At 45.9% G+C, this 27,760-nt stretch overlaps 1 protein-coding gene across 1 annotated transcript; it reads right to left on the minus strand.

Moving 5' to 3' along the window:
• Window positions 1-634: 634 nt before the first annotated feature.
• On the minus strand, window positions 635-27,515 carry Lrp11 (LDL receptor related protein 11). The gene is made up of 7 exons (XM_041680270.1): window positions 26,702-27,515; window positions 21,285-21,442; window positions 17,451-17,592; window positions 16,040-16,165; window positions 14,288-14,500; window positions 9,967-10,059; window positions 635-2,420 (listed from the first exon to the last, which is right to left on the minus strand). The coding sequence occupies exons 1-7, from the start codon at window positions 27,258-27,260 to the stop codon at window positions 2,266-2,268; spliced, it is 1,446 nt and encodes a 481-aa protein (XP_041536204.1). The 5' UTR covers window positions 27,261-27,515; the 3' UTR covers window positions 635-2,265.
• Window positions 27,516-27,760: the final 245 nt, after the last annotated feature.

The following is a 27,760-nucleotide window of genomic DNA, read 5'->3' on the forward strand; positions in this document are numbered from 1 at the left end:
TGGTTAATAAAGAAACTGCCTTGACCCTTTGACAGGACAGAAAATTAGGTAGGCAGAGTAAACAGAATGCTGGGGGGAAGAAGGCAATGAGGCAGACGCTATAGCTCTCCTCTCCAAGATGGACACAGGTTAAGATCCTTCCCGGTAAGCCACCACATTATTAGAAATGGGTTAATCAAGATGTGAGAGTTAACCAGTAAGAGACTAGAGCTAATGCGCCAAGCAGTGTTTAAAAGAATACAGTTTCCATGTAATTATTTTGGGTAAAGCTAGCCGGTGGCCAGGAGGCTCCATAGCTACACAGAAAAACCCGATCTCACCCCCCCCCCCCGCCGCCTACTAAAAAAATAAGCTATGACCACTGTGTCCCTTTAAATAGTTGGAGTGGTAGAGGAAGAACTTGGGTCCGATAGTCACTGGTAGGATGGCTCTTAAAGGTCTCCCAGGCTTCAGACGATGACTACTAGGTAGAGCTGATCTCCAGCCTTTCTTGTGGCTTGGGGTGACTCCCTTTTCTACATCCCTCAGTTTCCCTCTTTGTGAAAACAGTTGGCATGATTAAATCCAAATTATATAGTAACAGTTTGGGCAAATTTAGTAACCTACAATTTATAATAAAGGAGGTTTTTTTTTAAAGGCATAAGAATAAAATAGTTTATTAAAGGAATAGTACATACAAGACATCTTTCTCAAGTACTTCAAAACAATAGCAATACTAGATTGTAGTTTATTTCTTTGTATATAAAAGAAGTGCAGAAAGAAACATGCCTTATCGGTTTCTATTTTACTGGGTATGGCTGTAGGCGATGTCCTCTATAAAAACTAGCCACACAGGATCAGAATACAGGTGAGTTCGCTCACATCGTCCATCTCTCAGACTACCAAGGTAACACTGACACCATTGCTCAGCTCTAAATATTCAGCAGAAGGCTAGAGTTAGAGTCTCAAGAGACAAAAGCAAACGTTTGTTTTTCTAGAACTACCCAGTAATACACTTTGATAAGTTATATTCCCTCACCAAAATCAAGCCACTTGTTAAAGGAACCGCCTACTTTCCATTGTCTAAACGCATGAGGCTACAGTGTTTTTCAATGTTTGCCACTTACAGTAAAGAAAATAGGAACCTCATGATTCTAGGTGGGCACGACACTGTGCAGTCCCCTCAGATGGACCTGTACTGCCTATAAATTGAAAAGAACGATGCTAAGCTGGACGCTAATATCCCGTAAAGGTGAGTCTGCACAAAAGTGTTTTCTGCTCTGGAAATACATCCTGACATTAGCTGACTGTATATTATGACATTTTAATAACATACAAGATGGAAGGCAGGGGTGTGGTTTAATGGTAGAGCACATGCCTAGCACACACAGGCTCCTGGGTCCCACCTCCGGCTCTGCAAAACAACACAAGGGGAAGCATCCGACTCATTCCATCGAATGGCCTGTGATACTTAAACAGGGCGACATTTTTACAAACATCGTGCCCAGACATTAGTGTTTTGATTGACAATTCGCACTATTTCATCAAAAAGGCTCATGTTGAAAACCAGTGCATATATAGACTGGCCACTGTGTTACACACCATGAAGGAGCACTGTGCAGATGAGACATTAATTGTCCTTACTCATCCCATGGCTATGCTTCTATTTGCTTTTCCCTGCCAGGTCCTCTGCTGCTGCCTTGATCTCATTTTATAACCAGCTAGAGTTGCTCCTAACCACAAGGGGTTCTTCAAAGGTCAGCCGATCATAGTGGCTACCACCGCGGTCTGATGTCAGAAGCATGGGGTGAATCCATATTCCTCTCCTGCAGGACTTTGCTGATCTATTCAGAATGCTTTAACATACAGACCTGCTATTGATAATATCTCACTGAGTGTAAATTCACTTAAGGTCCCTTTTCAAAGATATTTGGCAGAGAAAAAGAGAATGAAGCTCATGAGAACCCAGTAAAGGAGAGGGTTGGAAGACAAGGGTAAGGTGCCAGGAGCCAGCAGTTGGCACCTCACAAATGAAAGGCTGTCAATGCCATTTGTCACCTGATGGCATACTGACTTTCTGTCTCAGCATACTATAAACTTCAATCTCATGAATTCCTCTCTACCTGTTTGAGACATTTACTCAGGAGATTGATTTCATGATAAATCAAGATTTCTAACTGCAGTATCTTCTAGCACAATTTAAAACAAAAGGTCTCAATGACAGAACCCAAAGAACAAATTGTAAGTGAACCCCATCCTTGCCCCCCAGCTGTTATGGTAGCTTCATTACAGATACATCCCATTGATGAGGTAGTCAGATTCCTCAGACGTAATGGGACGGGCTTTCTTAAGTTTCTGCTTTACCAGTCGGAGTCGGCAAGTCACCATGAGAAGTAGCAACGCCGTGATGGCCAGACCCAATGCCAGGGGTAACACTGCACCTATGCAAAGTTTGGGGGGGAGAAAGCTCTGGTCAGTGGTTGGCAACAGTGACAGCTACTGGTTACTCTATGATGAGCACCCGACATGCATTATTTTACCCCATCTGAACAACTCTAGTTGGTACCAGTATTATTGCTGCTTTTCTGACAAAGGTACAGAGGGGCTAATTCCCATGTCTACTTACGTATTGTAGGTCTAGTCTTAAACCCAGACCTCTTAAAAACCAATTCTCTACCAGGTTCCTACAAAAAATCCCTGCCATCGGGTAAAACACTGCAGTGAGATCACCCTGATCTCCAACTATCCTAGAGACTGCAACCATGAGAAACGTTTTCATTAGAGTCACGTGACATTTGTGGGTTCACACATGAGCATCTTCTCATTAGTTGTAGCCTAACTCCCGATTTCTGGTTCTGGTAGGGCTTGAGAGATGGCTCCATGATTAAGTACTTACTGCTCTTCCATAGTACTCAGCTTCAATCCCTAGCACCCACAAAACAGCTCACAACCATCTGTAACTCTAGTTCCCGGGAATCCGATGCCCTCTTCTGACCTCCAGAGGCACCAGGCACTCATGTGGTACATGGACATACGTACAGGCAAAACATCCATACACATTAAATTTTTTAAAATCCAGGGATCCTACTGTCTTCCAGTAGACAATTTATTAAAAACTAACATCAAATATGCTTGTATACTCAGCCCTAAAAACAAATGCATACAGGCAACACTGAACAGATTCAGCAAGGTATGTGTGTGTTTGTGTGTGTGTGTGTAATAATAATAATGATAATAATAATAAGGGGCCATGAATTCTTTTTAGGGGGTAGCATGGTAGAAGTTAGCAGGAGAAAAGGGAGGAGGGAGCGATGTTATTATGCTTTAATCAAAACTAAAATTGTAAAGACATGCTGGTGTAACTGGCCACTGGCTTTTCCTTTGGGGCTGCTCCTGGGCAGAGGACCAGGGTAGCCTGTAGTTTTCCAGAGTCTGGAAGCAGCATGGTAGATCTGTCTCCAGTCAAACTCAGCAAGCTCTGTTCTTAGCCCCTCTTCACGGGAGCAGGGCCGGGTTGGTGAACAGTGTGAGGCTATTTATAGCTGCACCTTCTTTCAGTGGGACGAAATAGAGGAGCCAACATCTCCATGTGTAGCTTGGTTCTGAAACATTTCATTCTGCTTATTTATTCTGTGTTGATTAATAGCTTTACATGTGCCGGACGCTGGCCTGAGTACCTAGTAATCAAAGATAAGCAATTTTTTATTTGTTGCTCACAAAAATACCCAAGGATAAGCTAATGCCAGAAGCCAGCTTAATAGCTGAAATAACTAAACACTCACAAGCACATGAGCTGGCACTCACGCTATAGGCATTTTACAGACAATGGGAATGGAGGCACCTAATACTGGTCAAATGTGCTGAACACCGATTCAGGACAGAGCCTGTGGCCTTGTCCCTACGGTGCTGACTTCTCTAATATGGATATGAGAACATATCTGAATATCTTACTAGATAGACTGCAATGAAATATTAAGGTAACAATGACAGAGTTGTGTTTAAAAACCTAATGATGGGAAGAAATATTTAGTTGGTAAGATTTTTCCTAGAGTGATTTGGATCTTATGTGGGGGAGCGAGGAAGATAAGTTTGTTACATGTGTTTGTTCTTAAATATATGTGTTTTATTTGGATCATTTTTTTGATTGACATGCCTGTCAGGCAGTGGTTCTCAACCTTCCATTAGCTGTGACACTTGAATACCGTTCCTCTTGCTTGTTTGTGGGCGTATCTGCATGGAGGACCCGCCTGGCAATGGACAGAGGAGGGCTCTTACATACTCCAGGTGGTCTTAGGCAACCTTTTCATTCAACCCTGAAAGGGTCACAATGCACAGGTTGAGAACCTGCTGCTGCTGCTGCTGGTGGTGGTGCTACGTGGGCTCCAGGTAGAATGTCCCCTTAGGTGCTTTGATTATCTGATCTAGATACCTAGGGGGTGTTAGCATAGTGATAGTAGCCGCTACAGTAAAAGTGAGGTCGGATGGTAGATAGGGGAGGAAGGTTCTATGGTGATAGTCGAGATATTCATCAGTGTGACTATGGGACAAGGCCAGTTCAGGCACCCTCTACTCTGCTGTCCAAGACCTAGCAGGGGACATCCCCGTGGACACCTGGGATCCCCTCTAGAACCAAGTCTCTTGCCAACCCTAAAATGGTTCCCTTAATGAAGATATCTTCTTCCCTGCTCCTATCTGCCCTTCCTCCATCTCAACTCTTCCACTCCCCCAAGCTCTCCCCAATCCATCCCTTCTCCCTTCTCTCTCCCCCTCTCCCCTTCCCCCCACCCTACTCCCACCCCTACCCCCAAGCTCCCAATTTTTGCCCGGCGATCTTGTCTGCTTCCAATTTCCAGGAGGATCTATATATGTTTTTCTTTAGGTTCCCCTTATTTGGTTTCTCTAGGCTTGTGAACTATAGGCTCAATGTCCTTTGTTTATGGCTAGAGTCCACTAATGAGTAAGTACATACCATATTCATTGTTTTGGGTCTGGGTTATCTCACTCAGGATAGTGTTTTCTATGTCCATCCATTTACATGCAAAATTCAAGATAGATGGAGATAGAGACAGAGACTGACATCAGAGCACTGGACTAAGCTCCCAAGATCCATCTGAAGAACAGAAGGAGGGAGATGAGCAAGGAAGTTAGGACCGCGAGGCGGCATTGGTCCACCCACTGAGACAGTGTGCCTGATCTAATGGGAGCTCACCAAATCCAGCTGGACTCGGATTGAACAAGCATATGATCAAACCGGACTCTCTGAATGTGGCTGACAATGGAAGCTAACTGAGAAGCCATTGATAATGGCACTGGGACCTGTTTCTACTGCATGTACTGGCTTTTTGGGATCCTAGTCAATTTGGATGCAAACCTTCCTAGGCCTCAATGGAGGAGGGAGGGCCTTGGACTTCCCACAGGACAGGGTACCCTGCCATCTCTTAAGACTGGAGGGGGAGGGAGGAGGGTGAGTGGGGGAGTGGGAGGGGAATGGGAGGAGGGGAGGAAGTGGAAATTTTTGAATGGGGAATATATATATATATATATATATATATATATATATATATATGTATATATGAAGGGGGACAGGAGCAGGCTCCAAAAGGCGTGAGTCAGAGGACAGGGATGCAGAAAGCCAACAGAAGGAACAGCATCACAGGGAATGGCTCTGGTGAATAGGATGCTCTGAAGGGCTCAGGGCGGAGCCTGGGGAGTCTGCTGGATTAGCAAATGGAAATTTATTTACAGGAGGCTGGGCAGTTTCCTTTTTTTGTGCACTGATTGCTTGCAGCCACAGAGGGTGTGCACCGATGGAGACTAACAGAGGATGGTAAAATAGGTAAAATACAGCTGGGGAAATGGCTCCAGCAAGATTGGGCAGAGGTGATGTTGGAGAGGGGGAGGAAAGGAAGAGAGGGTGGGGCAAATACACAAGTCTGTTGGAGGGTAGGTAGCTGAGGTAGTTCTCTCCAGAGAGCCTTAACTTTTGGCACTTAACACTGGCCCCAGGAGTAGCTGGCCTCACCTTGACATGACCTCAAGGTGATGGCACACAGGGGGCTTCAAACTCTAGATTAGTATCTGAATACCAAGGACTGTCCTGGGTCTGGAACAGGAGAGGAAAGGATTAGGAAGTTGCTTTAGTGTCTACGGATATCAAATTTTAGCATAAGGCCAGTGCTCCCTTATAGAATTGTGAAAGAAAAACCTGCAGCAAACGTACAACTTAGAAACTGGTTCTAGAGCCACTTCCATCCCACAGCCCTGCACTCTGGAAGCATCCAGAACCACAGCTTCTCCTTGCATTCCAGTGCTCTGAGTTTTTAGTGGCCACACTGGCTCCTAGTGCTATTCTGATGAAAGATGTTTTCAAAGGGTTAAGTGGCCTGTGAGTGTCAGGACCGAGACAAAGAAAGGCTTTGCTCTCCTCCCACAGGAGCTCAGAGACCCCCAAACCACTCCAGCTTGGAACAGAACAGCCCCAGTTCTGCCTGCCCAGGGAAGGGCTGTTAGCCTGAGTCTAGGTCATCAAGGATGAAAAACAGTGTTTAGGGAGCAAATTAGGGTGGAAATCTCAGTCCTGTGGCTCAGGCCCACCTAGGAAAACAAAACAAAATTCATGAAAATTTCTATTTCCCAAATCAGGTATGAGGGTGCTAATTCCTGTTTAGGGCTCTCTCTCTCTCTCTCTCTCTCTCTCTCTCTCTCTCTTCCTCTCCCTCTCTCTCTCTCTTGATGTGGGAGTGATTTCTTATTAATAAAGAAACTGCCTAGACCCATTTGATAGGCCAACCCTTAGGTAGGCGGAGTAAACAGAACAGAATGCTGGGAGAAAGAAGCTGAATCAAGGAGTCACCATGATTCTCCCACTCCAGGCAGATGCAGGTTAAGATCATTCCTGGTAAGCCAGCTTGTGGGCTACACAGATTAATAGAAATGGGTTAGATCGATATGTAAGAGCTAGCCAATAAGAAACTGAAACTAATGGGTCAGGCAGTGTTTAAAAGAATACAGTTTCCGTGTAATTATTTCGGGTAAAGCTAGCCGTGCGGGCAGCCGGGTGCCCGGGACGCAGCCTCGCCGCTCCTATAACAACTCTCTCTCTCTCTCTCTCTCTCTCTCTCTCTCTCTCTCTGTGTGTGTGTGTGTGTGTGTGTGTGTGAGTGACACACACAAACATCTATAATGTAGTACTTGCCAGAATATTGAAATGTATTCTTTTCTTTTTAAACTGAGTTGTGTGTATGTGCACCTGTGGGTACTCACAGCCATTTGTGCATGTGTATGTGTGTGTGTTCAAGGCAGAGGTTGATGCTGGGTGGCCTCTTCAGTTTCTTTCCACCTTAGTTTTTGAGACAGGGTCTCTCACTGAACGTAGAGTTCACCTAGCTACACGGGTTAGCTAGTCAGCCTGAGTTCCTCCTGTCTCTACCTCATGGTGCTGGTGCTGCAGGCATGTGCCACCGCATCCTAGCAGGGGCTGCAGGCGTGTGCCACCGCATCCTAGCAGGGGCTGCAGGCGTGTGCCACTGCATCCTAGCCGGCACTTCGTGTGCCACCACATCTTTTCCGGAGCTTCAGGCATGTTCCACCACATCCTAGTCTTTCTCCGGGCCCTAGGGATCTAAACTCAGGTACTCTAACGCTTACGCAGCTTTACATACTGAGCCATCTCCTCATTGCTGCCCCACTCTCTGAGACAGAGTCTTACTCCATAGCCCAGGAAACTCACTATGCACCCCAGGCTGGCTTCGACTTGGTGGCAATCTTCCTGATCCAGCCTTCTGAGTGCTGGTGTTACAGAGCCACCTTGTCCAGATTCTTTTTAATTGTTTTTAGGTGTGTGTGTGTGTACCTGGGCTTGCAGGTGCATGTACATGTGTGGAGGTCAGAGGTTAACACTGAATATCTTTCACTATCCTGCTCCATCTCATCTTTTGAACCCAGAGCTCCTCTACTAGCTAGAACAGCTGCCTGGTGAGCTCCAGGCACCCACCCATTTCCATTTCCCCAGGGCTAAGGCTACATCTGTGTGACTGTGCCCAGTTTCTTATGTGGTTGCCACGGAGCCAAACTTAAGTCTGCATTCTAGTATGGCAGGTACTCTACTGGCTGTGGTGGTTTGAAAGACAATGCCCGCCCCCCCAAAGGGAGTGGCATTATTAGGAAGTGTGACCTTGTTAGAGGTGGTATGGTCTTGTTGGAGGAAGTGTGTCACTGAGGAAGGGGGCTTTAAGGTCTAAAATATGCTCAAGATACCACCCAGTGCCTCAGGCTACTTCCTGTTGCCTTAGCCTACACATCAAGATGTAGCCAGCACCTTGTCTGCCTGCACTGCACACGTTCCCCACCATGACGACAAAGGATGAAACCTCTGAAAGTGTGAGCTGCCACCTCAGTGAAATGTTTTCCCTTATAAGAATTGTCACGGTCATGACGTCTCCTCACAGCAATAGAAACCCTGATTAAGACACTGGCCGAGCCATCTTCCCAGCACCTCGTTTTTTAAAACAGGGTTTTGCTATGTAGTCTATGCTGGTCTCTCATCTGTGAGCCTCGCTCCCCAGGCTATAATCCTAAGGGGTTACAGGCATGTCTCACCACGCTTTATTTAGTCTTTGCTGTTCAATCCTTAGTTGACAGTTTCTTCAATATTTTCACTTTGGGTTAATCTGAAATTATGTTTTCCCTCAACTTCTAAGACACAATGACAGAGCTGTCAGTAACGAGCTAGAGCGAGCCTCTCCTTTTCATACCCATGCTTCTACATGTATTAAAATAGCTTAATAGATTCCAGCTCTGTATCATTAAGAAAACTAAGGTGATGAATTATGTATTCTGCTTGTATGAATGGGAAGGAAAGCCAAACCATCTTAACAACTAGAATGAGGAGCAGCCATTAGAACCAAACCTCCAGAGACATGTGGCCACGACTCCAGAGGGGGGCTGGCTTCTCTCTCCATGCTGACAGGTGATAAGGAGTCTTATCTTAACATTCCCAGAAAAGCTGAATCCAATAGGCCAGTAGACTTCAGGGACACAGGCGGCTACTGACATCTCCACTATGCTCAGACATCGGTTGGTTAGAAATTAAATGTGGTATCATTCAGCCATGAACAGGAAATGAGCACCGTTGCACAGATACTGCAAAGAAAAATCTAGGGGGAAATGAAAGCTTTGTCCATGTTTAGATCGATAGTTTAGGGATGGTTTTGTTCTCATGGGTCTTTTTGCAGACTTAGTGTGCAGGATGCAGGACTTCCTACAGGACTGTCAGTGCGCTCTTTCCAGTTAAAAACAATCCAAATGATGAAACTGTGCTTCCCCGTGCCAGTGGTCCACCTGCGCCCTGTACTGCCCACATTCCTGCCATGTTCTGTCCTCCTCACTCTTCCACCTCACACCTAACTCAACCTTAACAGTCATCACTGACAGCCAAACCACGCAGTCTGCACTAGACACTGTGGCGAGTTCCCCCTCCGCAGCCACCCCGGGAGGTAGGAACAGCTACTGCTGTCACCTGCCATGAAACCATTAGGATCCAGAGATAAGAACCTGGCTGTGGTTGTTGAGTTGAGTGGCAAAGCCAGATTTGAACTGCAGTGTCTGATCTGTCCTGGAACTCACACTGTGGACCAGACTGGCCTTGAACTCAGAGATCCACCTGCCTCTGCCTCCCAAGTGTAGAGACTAAAGGAGTGAGCCACCATGCCTGGCTGAGCCTATTTTCCTAACCTCTGTGTCACAGTGTGACTCTTCCCACAGAGTGACCCCTGGAAGGATGTATGAAAGACAGTGAGTCCAAAGACAGTAGTCTCCTGTCAAGGGCACCATGAGGCACTTCTCAGTGACCTTGACACTGAGAAGGTTCTGGTCCCTGGAGCACAGCCTCAACATGAACTCTCACAGCTCCACCTGACATGCAGCTAGAGCTGGGGTGATTCTGGGGACCTCATTGCTCTGCGGGGTGTATTCAAGGCAAACACTGACCTGCTTCTGGGGCTGGGTGTTCCCGCCTTGCTTGGTCACTCTTGGACTTGAAAACGTAGCTTCCTTCTTGATTCTCTCCTGAGGAATTACTGTCTGTGGAAAGTAAACAGGTATATGTTAAAGGGACATTAAAAACTTCAGGAAGTAGGCATGGGATTACAGCTTTATTTACTTTCTAATTTAGATACATGTGCCTGTATGATATGTATGTGGGTGCCCAAAGAGGCCAGTTGTGAATCCCCTGATGTGGGTGCTGGGTTCTCTGGTTAACTATCAAGTAATCTCTCTAGTCCCTTATCATTCATTCATTCATTCAGTTTTTCAAGACAAGTTTTCTCTGTGTAACAGCTCTGGCTGGCCTCGAACTCACAGAGATCCGCCTGCCTCTGCCTCCTGAGTGTTGGGATTAAAGGTGTGCACTACCACCACCCGGCTTCCTTATTTATTTTTTAAAAGATGATTTAGAGGAAGGAATGGCAAGACATAGGCCAGTTGGGCATGACTCATGTCTTTAATCCCAGCACCCAGGAGGTAAGGAAAGATGGATCTCTGTCGGAGCCCCCACAAGCCTCATGGCTTGTAGCAGCTGATCGACTGGAGATGAAAAATGACTTAGCACTACTTCAGGTGCTGGTTCCAAACTTCCAGAATCTCACCTTGTTCATTCTTCTCACACATTTAAACACAGTCAAGCTGTGGGAGAAAAGTTTCCACGTGACACACACTAAATAGAATCCAGGGGTTGGCTAATGTTCTACCACTGAGCTATGTCTGGTACTCTGCTCATTTTCATACTGAGGTACCAGGAAGCTCTTGCAAGGCTCTCTCCAAATGGTCTAGAAGTAATTTAAAAAACCGTCAGTTGATTATCATGCTTATTTCTTCTGATGAAGGAAAGATAATACCACTGCAGGGGTTGGAGTAGCAGTGCAGTCCCCAGAGCTATGTTAGCATGCTCCAGGTTCTGCTTTAAGTCCCTAGAATTCCTACCTTACCTGCCCCCAATCACTACTTATGAATATTCAAATATTTTCCCATAGGGTAGAGTTCTAAGATCACTATCTCTTCCTGCACTTAAGCAGAGGATGTGTCCAGAAATTTGCTTCCACGGAAGTAAAGAAGTCAAGGAAAGAGGGCCTACTCTTGAATTCTCAGGGGAAAAACTCTTGACTATCCTCATTTGCTGAAGGTTTACATGAGGGGTGGATGGGTCAAGAGGATACTGAGATGCTACTGAAGACTAAGGAGTTTCTTAGAGGAGTTACTTGATGCCAGAGATAGACAGACAGACAGACGGGCAATAAGGAGGTTCCAAGGAGACTGCAGTCTCTAATACCAGCAGTGACAAGGTGGGGGATTTGAAGAGGATCAGGGACCTTGTGGCAGAAAAGCCTCACGACATTTTTAAATTTGTTTGTATTCTATGTGCATTGCTGTTTTGCCTGCATATATGTGTCTGTGAGGGTGTCAGATGCCTTGGAACAGGACTTATGAACAGGAACTGCCATGTGGTTGCTGAAAATTGAACCTGGGTCCTCTGGAACAGCAGCCAGTGCTCTCAACCACTGAGCCATCTCTCCAGCCCCCCTCTTATGACTCTTTAAGGCTGGGGACTTTACAGCCAGGACCCAAAGGAAGCCAGGCTCTCTCATTCTCAGACAGAAGGCACAGAGGTGGGTGGGGACCAGGATGTTCATTCTGCCAATGCCTTAACAGCAATACCGTTGATGAGAACTCACTACCTGGGGAAGGAGTCCTTTCTGGGGTGACCCGGGAGGTCACTGAGCTGGAAGAGGGCATTCTAACATTATGGTCTTGGAGTTTGTGATAAACAAACCTCTTCCCCCTCTCCTCCTGGATATTCTGCCTGTTTGAGATGGATTCCCAGCACCTTCTTGGAAGGACACAAGCTTTTTCAGCTGTTCCACAGACCACACTTCCACAGGCCCAAACTACCCTCCTGGAACTGTGATCATATAGATTCCGATCAGTTGCCCCAGAACACGAAGTGTGAAAACTCTAGACAGAGAAGGAAACCTTTAAGACAAGTCCTTAGGCTTTTGTTGTTGTTGTTGTTGCTTTTTTCATGGCTCTTTCTAGGAGGTTGGCCATTCAAGATGAAGCCGAATATCTCCTTCCCAGACACCACCTATTAGACACTCATTGAAGTGAATGATGAACAAATGCTTCTTATGTTCCGTGAGAAGCGCATGGCCACAGAAGTAGCTGCTGATGTTCGAGGGGGTGGGGAGACTGGAAGGGCTATGTGGTCTGAATCAGCGGTGGGAACCACAAAAAAAGTTTTTCCATGAAACAAGATGTCTTGACCCATGACAGAGTACCCTGCTGTTGAGTACGGGGCAATCTCATCATCGATGAAGGAGGATTGGATAGAGGAAATGCAAGTCTGTTTAAGGATGCATCTGAATGTTCTCAACTTATATTTCTGGTTATTATAAAAAAAAAAGTAGGGGGAACATTTCTGACTGACAGATATTGCTGTGCCTCAATGGTTGGTACCCAAAGGAGCTAGCAGAACCTGAAGGTTTTCAGTCTTTCTAAAGAGGAGGATGTCCACCAATACGTTTCTAGAAAGCCCTTAAACAAGGAAGGTAAGAAGCCCAGGACTAAGACACCCAAGATTGAGAGTCTATTATTCTACATGTCCTGAAACTCAAACCCTGATGCTCAAAAGAAACAATGCACTAAGGAAAGCAAAGAGGAGGCTGCAGAACATGAAGGAAGCCACAGAAAAGCACCAGGAACCGAGTGCCAAGAGATGTAGGCCATCCTCGTTGAGAGCTTCTACTCCTGAATCCAGTCGAAAATAAGTCTTGAAGAGTAACAAGTAAATAATTAGAGTTGAATCTCAAAATAAATACTGATGTACTTAAAGCTGGTAGAGTAGCTTACAGTGAATGAGACCCTGAATTATATTCATTATATAAATAAATAAATGAATAAATGCCCTTAAAACAAAGATCTTTTATATAACTTTACCCCAAAGATAAGCTAAGGCTCGAGGCTTCGGTGTTTTAGTAGAGGAAGAATGCCACACCTGTATGCAGCAAACGTATGGGTTTTTGTACATGTTTCAGCCCAGTTCCTTGAAGGATTTGGCTGATCTGCTACACTACCCACAAATTCTTAAGTTCCCAATAAAAAGAGCCCGTGTAAACGGTCACAGAACACTCCTTTCTAGTGCTCTGCAGGCCTGGAAACCAGCTTTCCTTCCTCCCGGCTAGACTGGATGCAAGAAGACACCCTTGTTAATAGGTGACTGGGACCACACAGAGAACAGGCCCCACAGCTGCAAACACATTCAACGACAATCAGGCCATTGTGCCCACGAGATGCTGAGCAAACATGGCCACACTGGAGCTCTGTGCTCCCAAACGCTAGGGCCTCAGGCCATTCGGAGCACCCACTCACTGTGTAACCAAACGTTTATACATGCCCTATACAATCTGAAAAGAAACGAGTTCCAGACTGAGGGTGTATTTCAGTGGTTCAGTGACTGTTTTGCATGTGTAAAGCACCGAGCTTAATCCTCAGCATGCACAAAAAAATGGGATCTGTATGGGTCACATACAGAGACTGTTTTCCTGTCATTAGTCCCTAATAATACAGTATAAGAACTATTTATTTGGTATTTACATTATATAAGGAATTACATGTAATTTGGAGATGGTTTGCAACATACAGGATGTGTATTGATCACATGTAAATATAAAGCCGTTAATTTTTATTTACATTTATTTTGTATGTATGTGGGGAGGGGCATGCATGTATGCCATGGCTCATGTGTGGAGATCAGAGGATAAACTGCAGGATCCAGTTCTCTCCGTCCATCAGGTGAGTTCTTGGGGCTGGGCCTGAGGTCGGGAGGCCCTGCAGAAGTAGCTGCACTTACTGGGCTGTCTCGCTGCCCTGTATTGCTACTTTTAGAAATGGAACTTGAACATCTTTGAACTTTGGTTCTCACAGATCCTGGAACTGATCCCTCAGGGACATCTAGACATTCCTTCCCATAAACCAAGACTTGGTTCCTTTTCCGTGCTGGAGATCGAATTGAGGACTTTGGATGCCAGACACGTGCTCTTGCCCTGACCTACAGCTCCAGAGCTCCATAACTGTATTAATACAAATGTCAGGGTTCTTTTCTGGTTTGTTTTGTTTTGGCCAAATCCTTCATTTCAGTCTGTATCATTCTATTTCAGAGTACGTTTCCTTGATGGTTTTTCAACAGAAGATATAACTTTGAGCCACTCGGACAACAGAAAACAGAAGGACTACTCATGGAGAAATTCTGAGTCCTTACCTGGCACGACAGGAATGATTTGACTCTCTGGTGCCCTCTGGGTGGAGTGAATCCTCTTCTCTGTGTGGGACACAGTAGCTGGTTGGTTGTGGGGAGTGGCTTTCTGGGACTTTTCAAACCGGAGGTCTTCTTTACCTTCACTCAGTCCCGTGGTTCCTGGATGGGCAGAAGTAGCCTCTGTGTGTGTCACCACCGTCTTGCGGTCAAGGCCCACTGTGGAAGAATCAGTTACTTGTTGGCTTTCTTTTTTTTTTTTTGTATGTTTGTTTAGTTATTTACTTTGTGTGTGTGTGTGTGTGTGTGTGTGTGTGTGTGTGTGTGTGTGCGTGCGTGGTCAGAGGAGGGTACTAGATGGATCTCCTGGAACTGGAGCTACAAACGGTCGTGAGCTGCCATGCGGGTGGTGCTGGGAATCGGCCAGAGGACAACCCTGTTCTTCCTTAGGTGCCATCCACCACTGCTTTTGAGACGGGTTCTCTTGCTGGCTCAGAACCGGGAACTTACCAAGCAGGTTAGGCTGGCTGACCAGTAGGCTCCTGGGATGCTCCTGCCTATGCTGCCTCAGTACTGGAATCAACATCACAGACACCACACTTGCCTTTTTTACAAAGACGCTGAAGAACTACCACCTCAGCTTTGGGTTTCTTTCCTGAACTCTGACTGAGGCCATTGGATCTGCGCTTGCTTTATAATCATGCCTACTTGCGACTAATATCCCACTCAGCTAAGACATGCCAAGCCCCATAAAACCCACTGCTTACTTTTGAAATGGGCAATGTGTTCCTTCCTCTTTGGGTAGCTTCCCTAACATGGACAAAGACAGATCCAACATTATTGTTTCTCCAGTCGCTCTACTTTGATAGCAGTGAAGGTTGAACCTTGGCCCTTGTGCGCGTGAGGCAAGCACTACACCTCAGTTCCTAAGCCTTAGGCTTTGGAATATCTCTCCTCTTCCTTACAGCTGCACTTTATTCAGCTAGATTTACAGCTCTTCCTTCTTCTGGTGCTCTTTTAAGTACATGACTGATTTATAGTTTCACCTTAGCCAGAACCCAGTGTGTCATAAATTGTCCTTAAAAATGATAAAAGTGCGGGGTAGTGGTGGCTCACGCCTTTAATCCCAACACTCAGGAGGCAGAGATGGGTGGATCTCTGTGAGTTTGAGGCCAGCCTGCTCTACCGAGTGAGTTCTAGGATAGGCTCCAAACCTACAGAGAAACCCTATCCCGGGGGGGGGAAAAAAAAGCCAAGCATGATGGAGGCACAAGTCTATAATCCCAGAAGGTTAAGGATAGAGGATTGTGAGTGTGTGATCATGGCAAGTCTGTATCACAAAAACAAAAAAGTCTGTATCACAAAACAAAAACAACAACAACAACAAAGGTATGATACTACATGGTGGAGGTCAAAGGACAACTTGTAAGAGTCAAGCCTCTCTTCCCACCACATGGGTCCTGGGAATTTAGATTCAAGTTCTGAGGCTTCAGCAAGAACCTTCTTCTCTGAGTCATCTTGCTAGACCTACTTCAGATTTTAAAAAAGTATATGTTATGCAGTATTTTAAAGATAAGAAAAATCTTTGGGATGTTGAAAAATATCATATGCAATACCAACCTGCACCTCAGACTCTAACCTCAGGGAGTTCTCAAGCATTGCTTTCTGCCGAAAGTCATACCTGAAGCAAGCAGTGGAAGAACGCAGTTCCCATTTTATCCCAGATCCCTGTCTGACAGAACCGTGTGACCGACTCACAGTTTTGGCAGAAGTCTTCGTCAGACCCATCTGGACACTGCCTCACCCCATCACAAGCCAAGGTGATGTCAATGCAGCAGCCACTGTCACAGAAGAAATGGTAGCGCGAGCAAACACTGGAGCACCCTGTTGGTGAACAAGTCTCAGGTCACAGGGTTGCTGAGAAAGTCAACATCCCCCGTCTTCCAATTCCCAGCACTCACATGTCAGATCACAACAGTCTGTAACTCCAGTTCCAAGGGATCCAACACCCTCACACAGTCATGCAATGCTCATAAAAATTAAAAATAAATACATTTAATTAAAAAAAGAGGTAACTAGTGGCAGGTATGAAAGATACCCAGCTAGAATCATGTCTTAAGGAGTCCTACAATTTGAAAGTGAACTACATGGTTCTTGAGAAAACAAGTGGCAAATTATGATAGCCCACTAACAGCAACAGTTACCAAAATCTGACACTCATTTTATTGAAGAGCAGTCAACTAGAAGACTAGAAAGTGAGTCTATCTGTGTGCAAGGCTATTGGAAGATAGCTTGATCCCACAGGAGAAAGTAAAGAACGGGAATAATGCAGAAACTGCCCAGCAGAGTTCAGGTCTGCCGCCCCAACAGAAACTTAGGACTGCAGAGTGAGCGACAGCCACCAGGGGGAGCAAACGGAATGAGGGGGCTGTAACCAAGCAACCTTACACATGTGACAGGAAAACCCAGGATTGCAGGACTTTCCTTCTGAGTAGTTTTGGAGAGAGATCTGCATTTAATATATATATATATATATATATATTCTGGAACAGTCATCCCCAAACCTTTTAAGTGTCTTATTAAACTTCTGAAATTCACTCATAAATAATATATGGGTTCTGGGATGTTGTGCGCAAGAGGGACTGCCAGACGGTCCAGTGAGTGAAAATGCTTGTCAATCCCAGGAACCCGCATGCTGCAGAGAGAACCAGCGCCCTGCAAGCTGTCCTCTGAGCTTCACACATACCTGTACGAGTGCAGGCACACACACCGCATGTACACACATGAACACACAGAGCATCATACACCAGACACACTGAAAATTTCCAGAAGATTGTATCTGTGCACAAAATCCTCTCCTAGAAAAGTCGGGCACTGTCCTTGACAAGGTCAAAGAGGAAAGGCAGAAGGTCAACACACGGGACCCACTAGCTCACCGTCTATGCTCTGAGAATGTTCTCTACACTCTAATCAGTGAGGTCAAATTGTCCTAAATAGAGAGCCCATGTTTGTTATTAAATTTTTAGCAAAAACTTCAAGCACCAAAAATAAGATGGAAGAGCCTGTGAAACGTGTCACCAGGATGTAAAATCCCACAGACGTCATCCTTCCAGGAACAGCTGGGCTGTGGCTGGCTGGGCCGAGCTTAGTGGAAGGACTTTCTTCTCACCTCCCGTGGAGTAGATCCTGGGGAGCACGCTCACAGACACATTGTCGGAGCTTCTCTGGCCCACTGTGTCAGTCACAGTCAGCTGGAAGATGTATGTGCCTTCCTTCAGGTGGGACAGCTCCAGGATTCCTGGCTGAGGCACCTGTCATACAGACATGTTTGGGGAAGAGCTGAGCACGGGGCCCGGGAGCACACAGAAACATGTACACTGTCCCCTCACTCCCCACCCCCATGCCCCACAACAAACCATCAGCTCCTCCTTTCTCCTTAGAATTGATATGTAAGCCGGGTGGTGGTGGAGCACTTGGGAGGCAGAGGCAGGCGGATCTCTGAGTTTGAGGCCAGCCTGCTCTACAGAGTGAGCTCCAGGACAGCTAGGATTGCTATAAAGAGAAACCCTGTCTCAAAATAACAAGGGCGGGGAGAAATAATCTATAAATAACCTGAAACAGAAATAATGATAATAAATGATAGATGGCACTCAACGTTAGAAATCACTTCTGAAGCTGGGCGGTAGTGGCACACACCTTTAGTCCAGCACTCGGGAGGCAGAGGCAGGTGAATCTCTTGAGCTTGAGGCCAGCCTGACAGTCTACAGAATGAGAACAACCAGAAACTACACAGAGAAACCCTGTCTGGAAAAAAAAAAAGAAAGTACTTCTGATTGTACAAATTAACTGTCAGGGCACACACTGGTGTGAGCCGGTTCTACTTTATCTGAAGGTCAGAGAGTTTGAGTTTAATTTTGCTCTCTCAAAGTTGTTAACAACAGGTGTGGCTACAAACAGCGATTCTGGCCTAGGGCGTGGCTACTTAGTATTTTGAGTGCTAAGGTAGATGCGCTCCACCTGGACCAAAGGTCGGGAAATTCAAGTCTATTCCTTGTGTCACGCTAATAAGGTCTGTTGACTCCTCCTCCCTTTTTGGAGTGAAGTATGTACATGTGTAGAAGAATAAACAAGGAGAATTCAGTATTCACTGAGTGTCCCTCCCGATGCTGTTCTGTGTTTCTCTGTCTCTTATTTCTCTTCTATCTCTGTTCCTTTTGCTTAATAATTCTAATCCTCACGCTCCTACCCTGGAACATACGAGTTTTGTCGAAGCTGGTTTTCGACACTTAATCAAAATGATGAGATGTAAGGAAGACAAACAGAAAGGAGGTCTTGCACGGGCTCAGTCAATCACTTACACAAACACGGGAAGGGGATGCCGTGGTGGCAGGCATGTGGAAAGATGAAGCAGGAAACTTTGCTAACAGAAGACTCAGCAAAAACCTATCATATTACATAATTGCAATTATGTAATAAGTTCATGCAATTAGCTTCATTAATAGGAGTGGAGACTAATGTTCAGATCACAAGAGGGAGCAGAGGGTCAGAAGGAACCACAGCATGCAAGAGGAATTCTATTAGGGATTGCGGATTTTATGAAGAATACACATCAAAGAAAATCCAGGGGCTGGAGAGATGGCTCTGTGGTTAAAAGCACTGATTATTCTTCCAGAGGACCCAGGTTCAATTCCCAGCACCCACATGGCAGCTCACAACTGTCTGTACCTCCTTGATGTGGGAGTCTCCTCTGTATGTTGCCTGTATTGGTTAATGAATAAAGACACTGCCTTGGCCTGAAAGGGCAAAACTTAGGTAGGCAGAGAAGACAGAACTGAATTCTGGGAGGAAGAAAGCAGAGGAGGGGACGCCATGGATCCACCACTGGAGATAGATGTGATGAATTTTACCCGGTAAGCCATAGACATGTGGTGATACACAGATTAATAAAAATGGGTTAAATTAAGATGTAAGAATTAGCCAATAAGAAACTAGAGCTAATGGGCCAACCAGTTGTTTAATTAATATAATTTCTGTGTGGTTATTTCAGGGCTAAGCTAGCCAGGCAGCTGGGACAAGCAAGCGGGCCCTCCTCCTCCACCTCCTGTTTCAGGGGACCCAACATTCATGACAAAACACCAATGCACATTAAAAAAAAAAAAGAAAGAAAAGAGAAGAAAATCCAGATCAGGCTAGAAGGTAGATGGTCTGAAATCAGTACAAGAGCTTTTATACGGAATAAAAGGATGCTGTTATGGTTTAAGTAAAATGGCACTGTTCCCTGAGTGGCCCACAGGCCATGAGGGACAAGCAGATCCCAGACAGGGAGCCACGTGGCAAGTGAGGGACCTTGGTGGGGCAGATAGTCTCAGGAGGAGCCACAGCTGCAGTGGGTGAGAGACAGATGGATAGGCACGCCATGCAGAGTGAGTGGGTATTTATTTAGTGGGTTATGGAGGGGAAAGGGAAAGAGAGGAAGGAGAGAAGGGAGAAGAGCAGAGAGCCGGGTGGGGGGAGGAGAGGAGCCACGGCTACCTCTTTGGGAGAGAGACAGGAAGGAAAGGAAGGGACTCAGGCTGCAGGCAGGAAGGAAGATCTGCCTGCCTCTGCATTCTCAGTGGCGAAGGGGGGAGTGGGCGAAGTTTATCTCTTAAAGGGACAGGATAGACCATTACAGATGTGATTAGCATTTTGCAAAGGGAAGACCTAGTGCCAGTTCATAGAGTGAGGTGCAGATTGTTTGAGTCGACTGACAATACACTAGGCCACTGTTCTCAACCTGTAGGTCAATACCCCTTTGGGTATTAGATATCCTGTATATCACTCATTTGCATTATGATCCATAACAATAGCCAAATTACAGGTATGAGTAGCAAGAAAATAATTTTATGGTTGGGGGTCATCATAACATGCAGAACTAAGCCAGGCAGTGATGCTGAATACCTTTAATTCCAGCACTTAGAATCCAGAGGCAGGCAGATCTCTGTGAGTCAGCCTGGTCTACAGAGCGAGTTCCAGGACAGCCAGGACTACATAAAGAAACTCTGTCTCAAAAATCCAAAAAGAAGGAGGAGGAGGAAAATTCTTCACATGATAATAATTCTATTATTAACTTCCTTTTTATATTCATTTCTTTCATACTTCCTAGCCAAATTTTTACCTGAGGGTAGCCAGGAACTCATGATGTAGTCCAGACTGGCCTTGAACTTGTGATCCCCCTGCCTCAACCCGCTCAGTACTGGGATTACAGGCATGTGCCATCACACTTGGATACTAACCAAATCATATATTAAGAAAGAAAACCTTTTAAAAAATAATCAGAATTACTGAAACACAATATAAGTGTTTGAGCTGAAGGAGCAGGACCCTGACAGGCTTCAAAGAAAATGTCAAGACTGTTTATTAAGCACAAAGGGGAATTTACAGACTAAACAATTTCTAGGATAATTGATTATATAATTTCTCCATCTTATGCATGCTCTGCTTGCTTACAGGCACTCAGGGACTATGAAGGACTTTACAAAAATCCACTTCACAGAAACACCAGTTTTTGTTAGCAAGAATGAATCACCGGGGCGGGTGGTGGTGGTGCATGCCTTTAATCCCAGCACTCAGAAGGAAGAGGTGGCAGGCAGCTCTCTTTGAGCTCAAGGCCAGTCTGGTCTTCAGAGTAAGTTCCAGGACAGCCAGAGCTGCTACAATGAAGAAGGATGCTTAAAAGAAATCCCACACTAGCTCAGAATTGAGACTAATAGAGGGTTATTTATTTAGGGGTAGACTCACAAGTCACAATCCTCTACTGGAACGGAGAACAGCAACCGAATCCTGCCACTGGGAAAGAAGCCAAATGCGTGCTTTATATCAGCATAAATAGTAGAAGAGGCCACACCCAAGTGGACAGTAACTTAAAGGCTACTGGCAGTAGGAATTCCTACAGCACTACACAGAGAAACCCTGTTTGGAAAAACAACAACAACAGCAAAAACAACAAAATGACATGATTCACCTTCATGTCCACTGATGGGTCACCCTGCTTCAATGTCCACTCATAATGGATGATGGCGTGGTCATCTGTGCTTTCTCGGCCATCCAGAATTACCTCGTCTGTGGGCAGATGCAAAACCACATCCTTCCCGGCCTTGCTAAGTGGAGGCTTGTCCTCACCTGTGGAAAAGAACAGGCCTCAGAGGCGTGACTCCCTGATTTCCCAACCTACAGACAGCAGTTATCCTGTTTGCAGAACAGATTAGTCCATCACAAAACCTCACACAGGATAAATATCATCTGAAATCTATCTTCCTGTTAACTTTCATTGTGTCCCCTCTATACACCAAACAATAAAATCGATTCTGACATGGAATTTTAGCTATGATACATGTGGAAGAAGAAGTATGGAATGTCAGCTGTTCACAGTAAGTATAGAAAATAACATGTTTTAAAATTTTTAATGATTTATTTTTATCCTATTGCACTGATGTTTTTCCTGAATGTGTGTCTGTGTGAGGGTGTCAGATTCCCTGGAACTGGAGTTACAGACAGTTGTGAGCTGTCATGTGGGTGCTGGGAATTGAACCCAGGTCCTCTGGATGATCAGCTAGTGCTCTCAACTGCTGAGCCATCTCTCTAGCTCCCAATGATATTTTTTAAAAACCTTCAAAAGTTTTACACAGAAGGGTCAGGAAAACACTGAAATATTTTCCTTTTCATGAAGCAAATGAATCCTGCCTCCCCTGAAGAATGGTTATGATAGTCACTGACTGGTTTAGAGTGGGCAATAGATGTGATTTCTGAGGCCAGTCCTCATATCCTAACTTGACCTCTGATGACCTCTGAGATAACAATTTCTCAATTTCTGTCCAGGCCAATTATACTGTAAAATGTATTTTGAAACAAACCAGAGCTTAGCTACACAGAAACAGTCCTGGAAGCAAACAAAGGACGACATTTACCAAGAGCAAAATAAATGTAATTTGGAATTTCCATTTTAAAAACTGTAATGGGGGCTGGAGAGATGGCTCAGTGGTTAAGAGCATTGCCTGCTCTTCCAAAGGTCCTGAGTTCAATTCCCAGCAACCACATGGTGGCTCACAACCATCTGTAGGGAGGTCTGGCGCCCTCTTCTGGCCTTCAGGCATACAGACAGAATATTGTATACATAATAAATAAATAAATATTTAAAAAAAAAAAAAAAAAAAAAAAAAAAAAAAACTGTAATGGAAGCATTGATTTCTCCTGGAGACTAAACAGAGTGGGTAAGGCAGAGGTGAAACAAGACTCAGACCGATTGAGACTGAGCGTTTCAAGGTGGGGTTCAATCTAGAGAATGATAATGTTAGCTGGCCTCATTCACAACACACTGCTGTGAGTGGAACCGTCTGATCTGTGCCAAGCAAGGGATACAGACTGGCTGAGAAATAAACGAGTAAAGACGAGTTGCTGAAGTGGGGCCCGAGTGTCTGGGGGGAGGTAAATACGTGAAAGGAAGAAAGCTATGTGCTTTTTGTTTGTTTTTCTTTCCCAGGCTGGAGAAGCAATCATTTATTTTTTTTAATTGCATCGCTCCAGGAAAGAGAAAGAGAGAGAGAGAGGGAAAGTAAACATATCCACAATTACAGTACGATCTTCATATTTAGCATGTTTTTCCCATATGATACTGATGGTCACATGCAATCGCATTTACATAATTAGAACTGCTGCCATTTACTAGTGAGGTCTTTGAACCACGCAGCATGCTGAGTGCTCTACAGGCATCGCCTCACTTGGTACCCACTGTCAGTCTGAAGCTGGCCTTATGAGTGGCAGACAAGGGCTCAGAGAAGCTGAGTCAGGTGACTGAAATCACAGGCTGCGTCCACTACACTTTTTGTTACCTTAATAGTTTATATATTCAACCCATTAATATTTATTCAGATATCCCAGCAATGTCCATGGATTTATATAAACTCCACAACTTCCATTTTGACTCTTTTTGGGTTTCTGGGGATCAAACTCAGAGCCAGGGTAGGCTGTGCGTGTGTCCTAAACCTATTTTTATCTCTTAACCCCTAAAATTGGACATTCATTTTCCGTCAACCTTATCACTAGGAGAATGCCACAATGAACATGTTTTTGCTCATACTGTTTCTCTAGCACAGATCACTCTCCTTAAAAAATATTCTAGAACAGTTGTTCTCAACCTGTGGGTGGCAACTCCTTTGACAAACCTCTATCTCTAAAAATATTTACATTACGATTCATAACAGGAACAAAATTACAGTTTTGAAGTAGCAACAAAAATAATTTTATGGTTGGAGTCACCGCAACATGAAGAACTGTATTAAAGGGTCACAGCATTAGGAAGGTTGAGAATCACTGTTCTAGAAGAATGGGTATTTTAAATCTCGGTACATTATTTCCTAATTGGTTTCCCAAAAAACTGGTACCAACACACATTGTCAGTGACCATGAGTTTCCCACATGCGTGCCAAGTTAAATATATTTTTTATTTTTTACAATTTAGTAAGTGTAAATTGGTATTTACATTAGCCCCCCCTCCCCAGTTTTGTTGGTGCCAACAATTGGACGCAGGCCCTCTAATACGCTAAGTGCTCCGCTGTGAAGCTCTATGATACTCCCAGTCTCTGACTGTGTCTCACGCTGGACATTCCCCATGTTTACGGACTATATTTCCTCTCCAGGGAACTGTTTACTCGCACCCTTTGCTCATTTACTTCCCTCAAACCCCCCTCAGATCATATTTCCTAGACTCTTGTTTGTAATTCCTTATTTATTGACATGAAGTTTTTGTGAATTTGTACAAAACCCATCTTTTATTTATGATCTAAAGAAATTTTCTTAATTAATCTTCTTTCCAGATAGGCAATAGTAAAGTTAGCTTTTAGTTTTCCTATGTATGGCATAGACTGTGACTTAATTTTATACTACAAATGTATATAGGACCAGTACCCTATATATTTACATATGAGGACACTTGCTGTGAAGTGTGATGACTTGAATTCGACCTCCAAGACCCACACAGTGTAAGGAGAGAACCAGCTTCCTGCAGATTTGTCTCTGTCTTTCACGCATATGCTATGGCAGGCATGACCATAAACACACCAAGTAAAAAAATGATGAAACATAAATATACATCTGGGATATGTGTGTGGTCACAGTGGTAAGTCTCAATGCCATTTCCCCAACATTGCCAACAAATAATCTTATAATTTATGAATCATAATTCTCCAACACCGTCAACAAATAATCTTTGTAATATTTATGAATTATAAGTGATTACTCCTAATGCAAACGAGAGAAAGAGAGAAGGAGAAAATGTGAGGGAGAGCCTTGGAGATGACTCAGCCGTCTGCGGAGGGATCAGCCCCTGAACGGAAAGGTCAGTGCTTGCCTTGTGCTTGGAGACAGGCAGCAAGGGAGGCCTGCTTGGGGCACGGCAGAATTCCACTTTAGGGCTTGGTTTCTCTTGAACGGAAAGGGTTGCTTTCCAAGCTCTACCCAGAGATACTGGGTTTCAGGCTAGACCGTCCAAACATCACAAAAGTTCTGGTCCCTGAATGCTGGGAGATTGTATGCTCAGCTTATTCAAGATCTTAAAGGACTTCAGCCTCCAGCCCTCTTTTCTCAATGTCTTCCCAGTCACACCAGCCAGCCAAGTAAGTATACCACAGACACCTGTACCACCTCTGTAACTCACAAGAAGCATCCACACTTGGTCGTTATGATGATCTAAGCTAAAACCCAAGCAGGGCACAAAGCAAGATTATTTTAGGATGGGCGAAGTCTGGACTCAAACCCTAGGACTCAGGACTTCAAGCATTCGTCTAGGTTCTAGTAGGTAGGTTCTGTCTCATCAAGGTATATCCACTCTTTCCTATATTCTCCCATCATCCCTGACAGCTACCTCATTATCCCAGCTGTGGGTGACAGACCCTCAGGGGCTGTGAGAGAAAGCACCAAGCTACTCAGTGGCTCAACAAACTTAGTGCTGAGAGGCCCTCAGGCAGTTGCTTTCAATACACCAGGATTTGACCTTTGAGCTGTTGTGAGGACAGAGTGAGTTCCTGTGTGTAAAGAGCTCAAAATAGCTTTTGACATCAAACTCATCTAGCGTGACCAATATATACTGACTGATATATAGCTGATGGCAATGCTACAAATCTATTCTATCCTATGCCATACAGCCCTCCCCCCGTGTCTTCTTGAGCCTTTAAGGCTCCCCAAATGGACCAGCCACAACTCTACAAGGAGCTTTGCTAAATCACTTTGACTCTCTAACCTCTAGCCCCGCATGCTCACAAGAGTCACAAGAAAGGGGGCAAGAAATAATAATAATCCGGGAAGGAAAACTGAAATAGTTTTAGAAACATAAAGAACTCAAAAGGATTCTGTAAAATTCACTCTGCCCTCCACGCAGAGCCCACAAATGCAGCCTGTAAGCTTAGGTGTCACCTTCAGCATCCCCATATTCCTGCAGACTTGAAGAAGTCTGGGCTTGTCAGTGCCCAGAGAGGAGGCCATGCCACTAGAGAACGGAAGGACAAGCGGGGGTGGGGGATGGGGGGTGATGACGACGACAACAACACACAGATGGCTGTTTCTGGCCTTTCTGTTGACTTTTCTTTGCCCAGCTTTAAGGAAAGCTCCTTTGTGGCAATGCCAATGTATTCCAGATGAGCACAAAGAACCTGGGAAGGGATTTTGTTTCTCTGCTACTTTTTCCCCTTCTTTGTCTTGGCTCCCCTGGAGCAGCTGCATTTAAAACCACAGAATCGACAAGCTGTTGAGGTCTTTTAAAGAGACACACTTTACCTAGTATCCACTGTGTACCCAGTGCTGACCCCAGTAGGCCCCAGTACAGAGTTCCAAAACCCCTCAACACACAGCCGGCTCTGCTTAAACTCAGGTCAAAAACAAAAAGGTCACGGAAGAGAACATTTGTTGGGGAGGGGTGGGAGAGAAGAGTGGAGGCAGAGTGACAAGTTTTCCTTCATATTTTTGTCTGAAGGAAGTACGTACAGGCAGAGAGCCAATCCAGGAAGCAGGGGGAAGGTGCTAGGGACAATTTTGTATCTATATAATCAAATCCTGTCCTTGCTATTTCTTGCAAAAAAAAAAAACACGTTTCATAAAACCTATAAGACGAAATAAAACTAAAATAATCCTTATTGGGGAAAGGAAGCTCTGGATATCTTAAATAGAATTTCCGCCGGACCTCTCAGATGAGCCCTCGACCCTCCTCTTCAGGTTCCCTGAAGCAGCCCACCACACCTGCTTCTGCCCATCTTTTGGACTTTCTCAGCCCCGATCCCTAAGTCTGAGAAATATAGGCCACTTTTTCAGTTATCCGCAGCTACAACCCTCTGGAAGCAGATTTTGCATGCTTGGTATGCGATGCCAGGATGGCGGGACACTCGCAGCACTTACCCGGCCCGGGCGAGACCCCGGCGGTGTCCCCGGGGCGGCTGAGAGTGTAAGTACGGTATCCCCGTAGCGGCGCGAACTTGCAAACGCTGCGGCCCCGCGCCGTGCAGTTGAACAGGTAGCAGCGGGGCGCGGGCATGGGCGCGGGTGAGCTGGGCCCCCGGGGCAGCTGCACCACCGCCACAGTGCAGCGAGGCTCGGAACAGCAGGCCGCCACGCACTGCCGCCAGCCCCGCACGGTCCCCGGTGCGCGTAGGAAGCTGGCTCCGGCCGCGATGGAGTCCTGGGTGCGGATGATGGTATCGGGTACCGCCCGGTAGACCGCCGTACCACCCGCACCCGGGCAATCCTCCCTCGGGCCGGCGAGCAGCTCCGGTTCTAGCTCCTCGCGCGGCCGTGCCAGCTGCAGCTGCCGGCGAAAGTCTTGCAGCAGCCGATCGACTCCCGACGGAGGAGCGGCGGGTTCCCCGGACCGGCCGCTCGGCAGCCAGAGGCAGAGCAGCAGCAGCCCGCGCAGAGCGTGGTGCCGGGAGCCCGGGCCCGGTCCTCCCCGGGCGGCCATGGCACGAGCGCGGCCTCAGAGCACGGCAGCCCCGGGGCCTGGATCCTGCACGGAGGCGGCAGGCGTGCCGGCTTCGAGAGGCATCGCGCGCCGAGCCGGGCGGGGTCGGGCACGGCCCTGGCCCTTCTACCAGGCTGCCGCCTTCGGGTGTTTCTAGCTTGGCTCCGGCCGCAGAAGCTCACCGGGGCAACGGGCGGTCGCTGAGTGGATCAGCACCGGCGTGCGGACAGCGGCTGCGGCGGGGCGGAGCTTGGCGTGCAGGGGCGGTCCCCGGGGCAGGACTTCCGCGGGCCGGCAGGTCCCCTGGCGTGCGGAGGAGGAGACTCTCCCTGGACTGCTTGGCAGCTCCGCTTAGTGAGCTCACTTTCTAATTTACCTTACAGTTTTCTTTAGAGAGTCTAAACATCAGAAACCTAGCAACGGAAAGCTGACCGTGTAAGTGAGGAGACAAAGGTCAGGGGGTAGGAAAAAGATTCCCTTTTCTGTAAGGGGGAGGGCTA

Source organism: Microtus oregoni, unplaced genomic scaffold (genome assembly GCF_018167655.1).
Source record: "Microtus oregoni isolate MIOR12 unplaced genomic scaffold, Mior012 000033F_ref0000390, whole genome shotgun sequence".
Taxonomy (NCBI): Eukaryota; Metazoa; Chordata; class Mammalia; order Rodentia; family Cricetidae; genus Microtus; species Microtus oregoni.